Consider the following 13,483-nt stretch of genomic DNA (forward strand, 5'->3'; position numbering starts at 1 on the left):
CAGTCCGCCACCGAAAAGGTTCCTGGTCACTTGGAAAAGTCCCACTTAGCGAGGGGGAACTCCGGAAGGTTCCTCAAACCTAAGTCTACTTGGGTAGTTTTTGGTGGAAACACAGGGGGAACTTTATTTACACGGGTAAGTGGGAAAGTTCCTGAAAAAGTTCCTTTGGTGGAAAATGGCCTATTGTGAAAAAGTTTATTTTAAAAAACATTTTGAAAAGTGGTTAAAAATGCTAAACAATTCATAAGTACATAAGTATTCACAACCCTTGCTCAATACTTTGTTGATGCATCTTTGGCAGAAATTACAGCCTTAAGCAATGTTCCCTCTCATTTTTAATGTTTGTGAGCAAACGCACAAACTCCCTGAGCATTCAGTGGAGCACATGTGAGCAACATCAGACATGCACACTGTGGCCACATCAGCGTCACACCTGTCACCTGTCCCAAACCTGACTAAATAGCAATTTAAATGTTTTATTAAAATAATTTTCTGATATAAGTGATTTTGCCCCTTTACAATAACAATGACAAAAAAACATGTTTTTCATGACCTATGTGCTAGTATTGTATGTCTGGCTGCGGGTCCTGCCTTTAAAAGAAATGTTACCCCTTTCAGAGATTACATTTAGTTCCTGTAACTTTCTGTCTGTAAAATACATCTTTTTATTAGCATTTATGAAATCTAGTGACAATATTTCATGAATAATATCCTTAGATTAACATTCTTAATAAATGGCAGTAAAATAAGCACACATCTGATTGAGGAGTCAGAGTGTTACAACCTGGCATTTACACATTTTGTGGCGTTGGGGTTGTCCGACTTTTTGTGTGGCCATAAACGCAGCACTGGCTAAGTGCCATGAGTGTGTGTGTTGGGGCAGGTAAGAGAGCGAGCGACTTCTGTTGAAATGACTGATGATAAGGTTGGTTTAAGCCTGGTTTGTGTGGCAGAAAATTACCAGTTTTTATAGATAAAAGTTTTTTTTATTCATGTTTTTGGTGTGGTTACAAACAGTTTTGCTCAATAAAGTGATTGATGGAATTCCTGTCCGTAAAGTGTTTCGACAGACGATAATAGATTGTTTTATTCATTGGGGCCACTCTTGTTGTCACCTGTCACTCACAGAGTTGCATTGCAAAATCATACAGAATAAACTGTAATGTGTTTATTTTGTTAAAAGTTCAGATGGGATTTTTTATTTGCTGTGCGCAGAGGACGCGTGAGCAGTGCGCAATTGCACAGGTGCGCACCTTAGAGGGAACGTTGGCCTCAAGCCTTTTTGAATACGATGCCACAAGCATGGCACACCTATCTTTGGGCAGTTTGCCCATTTCTCGTTGCCCATTCCTCTTTGTAGTACCTCTCAAGCTCCATTAAGTTAGATGAGAAGTGTTGTTTTTTTATTCAGGAAGTCTCTGTACATCGCTGCATTCATCTTATAAATTAATCTGTAATCTGACTCATAAGAGCAGGCTATTGTAAACACATTTTGCTATAAGTTACAAACATTATTTTACATTGGGGTAATCAGTCACCCGCTTCTTCTAAAGTTTTACGTTTTATTGTTGCGACTATCTTTTCAAACGAAGTGCAGCAATAATTTCCCCGAGTCAGTTTTGGCCACGCATGTCTATCTTTTTCTTCACTTTCTTCCTGACACAACCATTTCTTTTTTCTTTTTTTTCTTTTTTTCCGCCGGTCTTTAGTTCTTTCTGGCACAACAACTGACAGGCTAACAATTGTTCTGCCGTTCACTCGAAACACGAGGAAAAAAACACCTCCGACTGACCTGTGATTGGTCAGACCATGCCAAGCTCAAGCACATGGTTATTTTCAATATGATTTGCACAAGTATAAGGGAGGCGTGGTCTGGGGATTGTGCCAAGCCATGTACATACAATCATATCCAGAAAATGGCATACGCAAGTAAAAATTCAGATATATTTAAGTGTTCGCACACACAAATCCAAACACATTTCTTTGAATTGGCTGCAAAGCTAATTCCAAGTTGATTGGGATGTAACACAGAAATGTGTTTGGATTTGTGTGTGCGAACACTTAAATATATCTGAATTTTTACTTGCGTACGCCATTTTCTGGATTTGATTGTATGTAAATATTTGTAGGAAAGACTCAGGAAAGCTGTTACATGAGGGCCTAGGCCAATACCATTCCTAAACACGGTGGTGGCAGCATCATGCTGTGAGGATGTTTTTCAGCGGCAGAAACTGGTAGTATAGTCAAGATAGAGGGAAAGATGAATGCAGGAATCCTCGATGAAAATCAACACTTCCCATCCAATCTGATGGCGCTTGAGAGGTGCTGCAAAAAGGAAAATATATCAAAAATTCGCATTGTCATCATGTAGAGTAGAATTTTGAGGACAAAAGAAATATATTCCATTTTGGAATAAGGCTGTAACATAACAAAATGTGGAAAAGGTGAAGCGCTGTGAATACTTAGGGGATGCACTGTATATTGAAGCTATTGCGCCATTAACAATATTTTCAGTCAAAAAAGTTTACTTATGTAGTAACATGTCGTTTTTCAATGCAGGAGGCGTGCACTTACCTCTTACAGCACTATGACTGGTGTCTGGATCCGCCATCACAAAACCTGGACTACAAATGGCTGCCTATATCTCGGCCTGCCAACCCCCCAACCATCTCCTTCACGAGACTGGACCCAACTCGAACCGACGGGACCAACAGCACATAGGAAAAACACAAAAACACTTGGGCACTAAAAACTAAACACAATAAGGGGAGCCCACATATCTTCCCCTGCTGCTCATAGTGGACAAAATCATCATGGGAAAACTGCTTGAAAGATGTGTACTAAAAAATGAATACATTGATGTTGGTACTTAGCACAACAATAAGACTAGTTGCCTTATATAAATAATCACCATACTGTAGCCGCCATGCAACACAACTCCTTAATATGCTTTCCATTCTGCAGTAGTTAAAGCACACACACACACACACAAAGGTAAACCCTCAAATTCCATCAGTGACTTCAAACCTGCCCCTACCCACTCACGCTTCACCACCTAGCAACCAGCCCTGCTTAGCAACAGTTCGTCATATTGACTTGCTTCCTTTTTAGTATGCACACACACACACACACACACACACACACACACACAGACTAACTAAGGGTGCGCTTTGCAACAAACATGTTTTTTGAATGTGTCTTGTGAATCACATGTAAAAGATGCCAGAAGGTGTTTCGGAGCTACTTTTAAAATAACCTGGAAAAAAAGCTGAGGTTTATTTTCAGCTTATGAATCATTTAGCAACAAGAACAACTCATATTTAATGTCAAATACCTACAATTAACCAATAATTAGTTAGAAATGAAGAATCAATAATTATTGTTATAGATAGATAAATAATGACTTTAATGGGGTCATGTTACATGTTGGCACAGTTACCTTGCGTAATGACAATAAAGCTGATTCTGATACAATCATAAGATGTGTAGAAACATTTTAATGTGTTTATGTTTTTATGAGTTTGACTTAAAAAAGATACATTCTACAACAGGTCATTGTTTTTGTTTCCTCTTAATTTTTCAGTTTTAATAATTTTTTAAATATCTGTTACTCAAGCTGTCATTTGGGTTGCTGAAATACATATTGTTTTCTTATTTTACTGTATAAGATTATTTGCTAAAAACTAGGGCTGTCAAAATTAATGCATTAATGCAAATAATCCATCATTATTATTAATCTGATTTCAAAATGTAAGTGACGGGCTGCAAAAGCCGACACGTCAGTATGAACAAACAGCACGTTTGTCCTCTTGATGTGAAATTGGACTATACAAAAAAACATGACGGAACAGTCGACCAACTTTATGTACACCCTTTTCACCACAATACGTCCATCTTGAAATAGCACATTAATGACACAAAAGGAGTAACAGGTCCATATTAATGTGGCTAAGGCCCTGGTCACACTGCAGCTCCATTCCGACTTTTTTACCCATATCGGATTTTTTCATGTCAATGTGAACAGCATACTTGCCAACCCTCCAAAATTTTCCGGGAGACTCCCGAATTTCAGTGCCTCTCCCAAAAATCTCCCGGGACAACCATTCTCCCGAATTTCTCCCGATTTCCAGCCTTACCTGAGTGAGGACAGCCTGTCGTCACGTCCACTTTTCCTTCATATAAACAGCGTGCCGGCCCAGTCACGTTATAACATCTATGGCTTTTTGAGCTCAGTGCGCAACTGCACACACAACAAGAAGGAGACTATTACCGTATTTTCCGCACTATAAGGCGCACCTAAAAACCTCCAATTTTGTCAAAAGCTGACAGTGCGCCTTATAATCTGCGCCTTATATATGGACCAATATTGAGCCTCCAACAGGTAAAAGTTTCAATCAATCAATCAATCGCAACTACGGTAAGCAGCCGCAGACTTCATTTTCCCCCATCTTCATTTTCCCCCGTAGAAAAAGAAGCGCGCGGTGCATGCTGGGATAGATGACTGCGCGAGGCTTGCCGTTTTATTTCCATTTGTTTGTTTATGTAAAGACCCCAAAATGGCTCCTCTTAAGAGACACGCTTACGACGCAGAGTTTAAACTTAAGACGATCAGTCACGCAGTAGAACACGGGAATAGAGCAGCAGCGACACTGACTCGATTTATGACGACTTCGACGAGACGCATGTTGGATGCCGTATCCGCCCAACTGTTTGATTCGGACACTGAAGAAAAAGAATTTGAGGTATTCGTGGATGAGGAATAACTTCATAAAGTGAGCTTTACATGTTTATTTTGTGTGTTTTGTTGTGTGACATTAACGTTTGAGCAACGTTGCGTTATTGATATATTGTTATTGCTCTGCACTATTTCGAGTGTTACTATATTGTGATTGCACTAACGTTTGATTTACCGTAACAGTATCACTGTTTTTTACGTGTTTATTGAATCAGGGAAAAGTTCCCCTCCACTGTGTGATATAAATGTTGCACTACATGTTATACCTTGCTGTTAAAAGATAAACAAAACACCATGTCACTGACTTTACCTCGGGGAAAATAATAATACAGCTGTTTATTCATTTTGGGAGTGAACAGAGTTGTCAGAACGCTGGTTTGTAATCTATTAATAAAGTTTGACTGACCTATCTGACTGTTTTGTTGACATTCCCTTTAGTGCAGCTCCATCTAATGGATGCATAGGTGCGCCTTATAATCCGGTGTGCTTTATATATGAACAAAGTTTTGAAATATGCCATTCATTGAAGGTGCGCCTTATAATCCGGTGCGCCTTATAGTGCGTAAAATACGGTATATATGTCTCCGTTCTCCATAGGTTTATCTATAACCCATAAAGTTGGCAGGCACGGAGCTATTTCTCAACGTGTCTTTATTCCAGCCAGCACGTTAATATACTGACACACAACATCCGGATTCCCATCATGCATTGCTTCAAAACTACGGCAAGTAGTAGAGAGGAGTGTTATGTGTGTGTATATGTGAAAAGAAATGTTATTATATATATATATATATATATATATATATATATATATATATATATATATATATATATATATATAAAATAAATACTTGAATTTCAGTGAATTCTAGCTATAAATATACTCCTCCCCCCGTAACCCCAGCGGCAAGTGTTGGCACACGCACATGAAACTGCGTGTGACATAAAATGAGGTTGTTGTGAAAAGCAGGATGACTCACTGGCCTCTTTGCACTTCATCCACCTGCAATATCTCCCACTAACAACAATTGACGACAAGGACATGTGCCTCTCTCTTCATCTTTTTGCTTTTTCATGTCTTTTCCTCGTCACACTTCAAAAGAGCACAATATCGGCGTGACAAAATCGGAATAATCTTCTTCTGAAATAAAAGTGCATTCCCACTGATTGTCTACTGTTAGATTCAGTGTTGTTATTATTGCTAACAATCATTCAGTATTGTTAGCAATGCAGAAGAAAATGATATACAGGGTTCCCTAAAGGGTGTTTAAAATGTTTGTTTTTTTTTATTTTCAAAGTGTGCTTGAATTTTAAGATGAACTTATTATTGTTGTAAATATTTATTTCACAATAAGTAGATATCTGACTGAATAAAACATACTGTGTGTTACTCCCTCCGAGGTCTTAATCAAGGCTCAAGTTGTTCGTTTTTCTCAAACAGACATTTATTTTCAGCCACGCCTTCTCCTCGTCACAACGATGCCAACACAATGCCAAAATAATGCCAAAATAATGCCGTCAGAACTAATAAATAAGAAAAACAGAACTTACAATTAGTCTGACATCCAATAACATAAAACACATTGATTTCACATACATATCAAAAAGAATCATACCTCATTGGCCTCACAAACTCAGAGGGAATAAAGTTTCTTTCCAAGCCGAGACTCCATTAACCTCTTCCATTTGCTGTCTCATGCTGCTTCCCTTTTTTCCTTTTCCCGTCACATATTAATTGTCCCCCCAACAATGTGACCAAACCGGAACAAAAAATATGTTCCTCTCCAATTTACATGAGTTTTGTAACAAAAATAAAGTTAACTTATACTTGCATGAAATTACCAAAGAAAATACATTTTTAATCACATTAAATGTAAATATGAATTTATATTTATACATTGATTTACTCTAACCAACTATGGAATTATATAACATATATACAATGTGCTTCTGTCAGCAGCTACACTCCCACCAAATCTAATGTGTTTTCCCTTTTCAGACTAGTGTGGGTCTATTCTGCTTCTAACAGTGTAACTGTCTTGTGGATAGGTCTGTCCAAGTGTGTCTGCTTATTGAGTCGTGTGCCATGGTCATCTAATGTAGAGTCACTGATTATAAGCTGCACTTTGCGCACACATCCATCTTCACTTGGATACACTGCAGTGACCTTAGCGAGTTTCCAATCGTTTCTGGGTGCTGTGTCATCTTGTATGAGCACTATATCATTGACTTTGGCATTCCTTCTTGATTTCTGCCATTTCTGTCTTTGCTGTAGGTTCAACAAGTATTCCTTTCTCCATCTTCGCCAGAACTCATTGGCGAGATATTGCACTCTACGCCATCTCTTGCGTAGGTATAGGTCTTCCTTCACAAATCTGGTGAGCTTTGCAATAGCTTTGACAAATCTCGACCAGCTGAAGAACTTCTCAAAACGTTCTTCCAGAGAAACCACCTTGAGTGTGCGGTGTACGACAGCTTTGCGTACTTCTGAGTCTCTTGCGTCAAGTTCTCCCACCTTGCACTCTCCACTGGGTAGCTCTTCTTGCCATAGAAGACTTGGCCCACTGAACCAGTTTGAGGCGATTAGTTCTTTGGCCTTGAGTCCACGCAATGCATGGTCTGCAGGATTGTCCTCCGATGCAACATACTTCCACTGTGTGGGGATGGTATTCTCTCTGATACGTTGGATGCGGTTCGCTACAAACACATGAAAGTGTCTCGCTTCATTGTTGACATATCCCAAGACGACTTGTGAATCTGTCCAGAAGAATTCTTCAACATTCAGCTCCAAGTCTGCATTGAGCATGTCACTTGTACGCACTGCAACGACTGCTGCAGACTGCTCCAACCTTGGTACTGTAGTGACTTTGGTAGGTGCTACTCTGGACTTGGCGAATACAAGAGAGCAATTGATTGCTCCTAGGCCATTCTGAAATTTGCACAAGACCCCCACCAGCGTGTTGGTCAATTCTGGTCCGGTCAAAAGGTAATCATTCAACAAGACTCCTTCATACTTCACCGAACAATCGAATACCACTCTTATTTTTCCGGGCTTTCGGGGGTGGTACACCCCATGATGTGGAATGTACCAGGCAGGACCCCTGTCCAGTTCTTCAGGAGGCACCTTTTTTGCATCTCCGCGCTCTATTGTTTCATTCATGAACTTTGTGTAGTCTTTGTGATACTGTTTGTCTCTTTCAAATCTTTTCTTCAAACACTTGAGTCGATGTTCTGCACATTTCTTGTTGTTCTGTAAGTTTGGTCTGTCTTGTTTGAAAGGCAAAGGTAGTTCACAATGACCATCTTCTTGCATTTTCACTCCTCTTTCCATTATTGAAATGAAGCGCAAGTCTTCTTGGGAGAAATGAGAGTCTTCCACTTTTCTTTCGTTGAAATCAGACTCAAGCACTTTAATCACATCCAATGGTGTAATCACTTATTTGACTTGGGTGCGACAAATGTAGTGCACTTCCTTCAACAACTGATCAGATGGTGAATTGGGTGTCACTTCTTTGACAACAATCCTGTGGCTGCATCCAATTGCATCTCCATAGTCAACACATGGATCAAGTCCTCCAACTATGGTCCAGCCAAGATCTGTTTTCTGAGCAAAGGGCTCATTGTCTCTTCCTGACACGACTTCTCTGGGTACCAGAGCTTGTGAACAGTTGTACCCTATTAGCAGACCAACATCGCATTCAATTAGAGGGGTGATCTCATCAATGAGGTGCTCTAAGTGAGGCCATGCTCTTGCTGCGTTCGGAGTGGGAATGTGACTTAGATTGGCAGGGATAAACTCTCTTGTATATGTCATGGGAAGTGGGATTCTCTTTGACGAGTAGAAGCTTCTGACTTGTAGATCTGTCAGCTTTTGACTAGGAATAACTGTCTTTGGATGACAGTGTGGAGAGCTTTAACTGCACATCTTTCTTGTCTGTGTCCAAAACATCTGCCTTTTCTTGCAGAACCAATGTTGTGTCACTCTGACTGTCTAAAAGAGCGTAAAGCAATAGTTCTTTTTCTGGATTACTTTTTGTGGACAACCACACTGGAACAATTGTGGATGTGAGGTCAGTATTGTCACTTTGGATAATACGGTTTGAGATAGCCTCATTTGGTGTTTCTTGACTTGGTTCCTTAGTTTGTTTGGTTTCCTTTGACTCACTTGTCCCCTTTGTTTCCCTTTGGATGTCCTTATTCTTTCTTGACTCTTTGTCTCGTTCTTCATGTAAGCATGTTGGGTGTTTCCCCTTACATGTGTTGCAGATACTTCTCTTTTCGCATTTCTTTGAGATGTGTCCAGATTTAAGACAACCAAAACACAATCCCTTGTCCTTTACAAATTGCACTTTTGCAGCGTTCTCCTTCTCCATGAACTTTCGACATGTCAGAATGTTGTGATTTGACCTTTCACAGAATTCACACTTCAGCGTATCGGTTTTCTCTTCCGTACTGTATGTCAATGTTCTGGCTCCAACATTCCGAGTCATTGGAGTTTTCGCTTTCTCTTTCTCTGAATCATTTGCCTTGAGAGCACTTAGAGATGTCACTGGGTTGCACGCGATCCTGGCTTCCTTTTCTACAAAGTTGACAAAATGGCTGAATGTAGGAAATGAACCACACTGATCTTCAATCTCAACTACTTTACGATTCCATCTTGCCGTAAGCCAATCAGGAAGCTTGCTGAGCATTCTCTGGTTCTCATAGCAGTCATTTAGAATTTGAAGACTCTTTATCTGTATCATTGCTACTTCGCAACCTTTGAGAAAGTCTGATAACTCTCTTAGTTCCACATTATCCTTGGTTCCAATTCTTGGCCATGCTGAGAGCTTATCTCTGAAAGCTTTGGCGATTACAAATGGACTACCATATCTTTCTTCTAGAGTGTTCCAAGCTGTACGGTATGCCATTTCTGTTCCGAGCAGAAAGTAGCTTTCAACTGCCTTTCTCGCAGGACCGCCAACATACTTTCGGAGGTAGTAGATCTTTTCAGCCACTGGGATGTTCTTTCTTTCAATCAGTAATTGAAAAGACATTTTCCAATCCTTGTACTTGATGGGATCTCCATTGAAAACTGCGGGCTCTGGAACCGGTAGACGGCTAATGTTGATGGACTCTGCCAAGGCTGTAGCCAGTGCTGTTATGCCATCTTCTGGTGTTTTATTGCTAGCAGGTTGCCCTCGTGTGGTGTCTTTTGGTATGACTGGTTGTGCATATGGATTGCAACCTGAAGATTCAATTTTCACTTCAGAATGTCTTACTGGCTTGGATGGTAGCTTTCTTGGTGTGCTCCTTCCATGCAGAAGATCTGACAATTCCTCATCTGAGTTGCCTTCTTGTTCATACGCTTCCAGTCGCGCTTTTGCAGCATTCATTTGCTTTACCGTTTCCAAGCGTTCAAGCTCCCTCTTCTTTGGTTCCATTTCTTTCTCAAGCATTTCGAGTTCACTTTTGCCACGTTCCATTTCTTCTAAGACCAACAGAGTGGCTTCAGCTGCAGCTACTTCTGCTGCTGCGTCTTGCCTTTTTGCAGACAGCTGACTTGAACGTCGACTACTTGAGTTTTTGGATCTTTGCAACGATGCTAAAATAAACGCTGAGCGAGTTTCACTCCAGTGAAATGACCTCTTGTCTTGATCTCGCTCATCTTCTTCTGCTGCAAGATTCTCTTGTGCTTGTTGGAAAACCTTCTGAGAAACTGCATCACATGTGTCAATTCTGCGGCGAGTGTTTCCATCAGGAGTTTCATGACTACGTAGTTCTTCATATGCTTGCATGACTTCACCAGAAGTTTCTTGTATATGAGCAATGTGATCGTGCAAGCTTGCTATATCAGATGCGTCAAGTGCTCTTTTTGCTTGTTTGGCAGTAGATTTCCATTTTTCATAATTGGCGTTGAATCGAGCTTGAAGCTTGCTCACCATTTCCTCATGAAACGCTTGGCCTTTCTCAGTGAGCTTTCTGGGTCTTGTACTTTTCCTTAAGCCCTCTTCTTTCATTGCTTGACTTGTGCTCGGCTCATGGGGATTTGGGATCGCAACTTCTCCAGGATCTTCTTGCAGCAACACCACAGCGTGTCAAGTGTCAATGCATTCTTGGTCAGACATGTTGCTAGCCTATTGATTTTGTGTTTTAGCTTAATTTGGTTTGAATATTAGCCAACTTGAAAGTTTGGATGAAAATGTATTAACTGTAGTTGAATAAAAATGTAAATGTAGGCAACTGTCAACTTAGATATGTTTGGGTTTGCTTTTTCTTTCAAAAATAAAGTTTGTGTATTATGACAGTATTTTTAGTTAAAGTTTATCTTCTTCCACTTGTTATAAAACACACATACATTTCAATATCAAAAAATGTATTATAAATGTGCCTTTTAAATACCTTGATGTGCTCTTTTAAATTGCCAAAACCAAAACAAGCAATTAATTTAAGATAAGCTTTGCAATGATAATCACCTTGTATCATACAAGCACTTTCTTAACTTAAATAATTACTTCGCACCACAGCAGGATATCCCTTTTAGCATTTAGAAAGTCCCTTTTCAAGTTAGCAGGTTAAACCAACATACACATTTAACTTGTTTTAAACGTGTTACTTGGTGTTGAGTTAACCACGCTGCACCGTTGGACCCTGATTGCTTCTGGAATGTCCGTGCATGCGGCTTCTTTCCTTTGAAGATTGAGAGCGATGTCACTCATCAAACAGCTGCTCGTTAACGGCTCCGCTGCTGCTACAGGCTCCCTCTCCGTCTCTCTTTCTCTTCAGCGCGATGTAGGCTGAGTTCTGACTGTTACTCCCTCCGAGGTCTTAATCAAGGCTCAAGTTGTTCGTTTTTCTCAAACAGACATTTATTTTCAGCCACGCCTTCTCCTCGTCACAACGATGCCAACACAATGCCAAAATAATGCCAAAATAATGCCGTCAGAACTAATAAATAAGAAAAACAGAACTTACAATTAGTCTGACATCCAATAACATAAAACACATTGATTTCACATACATATCAAAAAGAATCATACCTCATTGGCCTCACAAACTCAGAGGGAATAAAGTTTCTTTCCAAGCCGAGACTCCATTAACCTCTTCCATTTGCTGTCTCATGCTGCTTCCCTTTTTTCCTTTTCCCGTCACATATTAATTGTCCCCCCAACAATGTGACCAAACCGGAACAAAAAATATGTTCCTCTCCAATTTACATGAGTTTTGTAACAAAAATAAAGTTAACTTATACTTGCAAGAAATTACCAAAGAAAATACATTTTTAATCACATTAAATGTAAATATGAACTTATATTTATACATTGATTTACTCTAACCAACTATGGAATTATATAACATATATACAATGTGCTTCTGTCAGCAGCTACACAGTAAAATCCCCAGTGTTAAATATGCAGTGTTAACATGAATTACATCTATCAGAGTTATTACAACAACAGCTGGAGTAAAACGCCCCCCAGTGTTGGTGTTGATTTCCATCGTTAAACGAGACAGTGTTAGAGGTACTCTGATTAGCCCCGCCCTCCAGCCACTCCTCGTGTCCACACCCTGAAGAATTTTCTGGACGCCATATTCTGGATGTTTAAGGACTGTGGTAAGTTGCTTCTCCTCTCTTACTAAATCAATTATTTGTCATTTGTAGCATCATGTCAGAATTTACTTTATATTGTTGCTCAATATGTAATTAAGTTATTTGTGTACGGTTTTGTATCTAATAAATATGGTATTCTAAAAGGGCTAATGTCACCCAGTGAATGTTAGCTTAAATGTTAGGCACCTCAGACTTCTATTTTGCGCGGGATGTGGGACAATTTCAAACATTATGTGAAATAGAATATTTGATATGTAAATTGTACATAATTATATAGTGTATAAACCTGGAAAACTTATGTTTTACTCACTTATTCACACAATACCGGTTTTCACTGTAGTATAGTGATGTACATTGATCCCTGTACTTGAGTACTTCAAATGCCTAATGGAGTGCTTCAGTACTTATATCTTTTGATTATAATTTTTTTTTTATATATATATTTTTTTAATGTATTTATTTTTCTAATTTTTAATTATTATTATTATTATTATTTTTTTTTTAAATGTATTTATTTTATTTTTATTTTTATTTTTTTCTAATTTTTAATACCTCCTCTCTGAGCTGCCACCTTAACGTGGTAGAGGAGTTTGCGTGTCCCAATGATCCTAGGAGCTATGTTGTCCGGGGGCTTTATGCCCCCTGGTAGGGTCTCCCAAGACAAACTGGTCCTAGGTGAGGGATCAGACAAAGTGCAGCTCGAAGACCTTTATGAAGAAAACAAACAAGGAACCCAGATTTCCCTTGCCCGGACGCGGGTCACCGGGGCCCCCCTCTGGAGCCAGGCCCGGAGGTGGGGCACGATGGCGAGCGCCTGGTGGCCGGGCCTGTCCCCATGGCACAGCCCGAAGAGGCAACGTGGGTCCCCCCTCCAATGGACTCACCACCCATAGCAGGGGTCATAGAGGTCGGGTGCAATGTGAGCTGGGCGGCAGCCGAGGGCAGGGCACTTGGCGGTCCGATCCTCGGCTACAGAAGCTAGCTCTTGGGACGTGGAACGTCACCTCGCTGGGGGGGAAGGAGCCTGAGCTAGTGCGCGAGGTGGAGAAGTTCCGGCTAGATATAGTCGGACTCACTTCGACGCACAGCAAGGGCTCTGGAACCAGTTCTCTCGAGAGAGGCTGGACTCTCTTCCACTCTGGCGTTGCCGGCAGTGA

General features: G+C 40.2%; 1 protein-coding gene across 1 annotated transcript; it reads right to left on the reverse strand.

Annotated features, from left to right (window-relative positions):
* Positions 1-8,592: 8,592 nt before the first annotated feature.
* LOC133574659 (uncharacterized) lies at positions 8,593-13,391 on the reverse strand. The gene is made up of 2 exons (XM_061926862.2): positions 11,755-13,391; positions 8,593-11,662 (listed from the first exon to the last, which is right to left on the reverse strand). Exon 2 carries the CDS (start codon positions 10,732-10,734, stop codon positions 8,611-8,613), a length of 2,124 nt encoding a protein of 707 aa, XP_061782846.1. The 5' UTR covers positions 10,735-11,662; positions 11,755-13,391; the 3' UTR covers positions 8,593-8,610.
* Between the last annotated feature and the right edge of the window lie 92 nt (positions 13,392-13,483).

This window comes from Nerophis lumbriciformis, linkage group LG32, assembly GCF_033978685.3.
Source record: "Nerophis lumbriciformis linkage group LG32, RoL_Nlum_v2.1, whole genome shotgun sequence".
Taxonomy (NCBI): Eukaryota; Metazoa; Chordata; class Actinopteri; order Syngnathiformes; family Syngnathidae; genus Nerophis; species Nerophis lumbriciformis.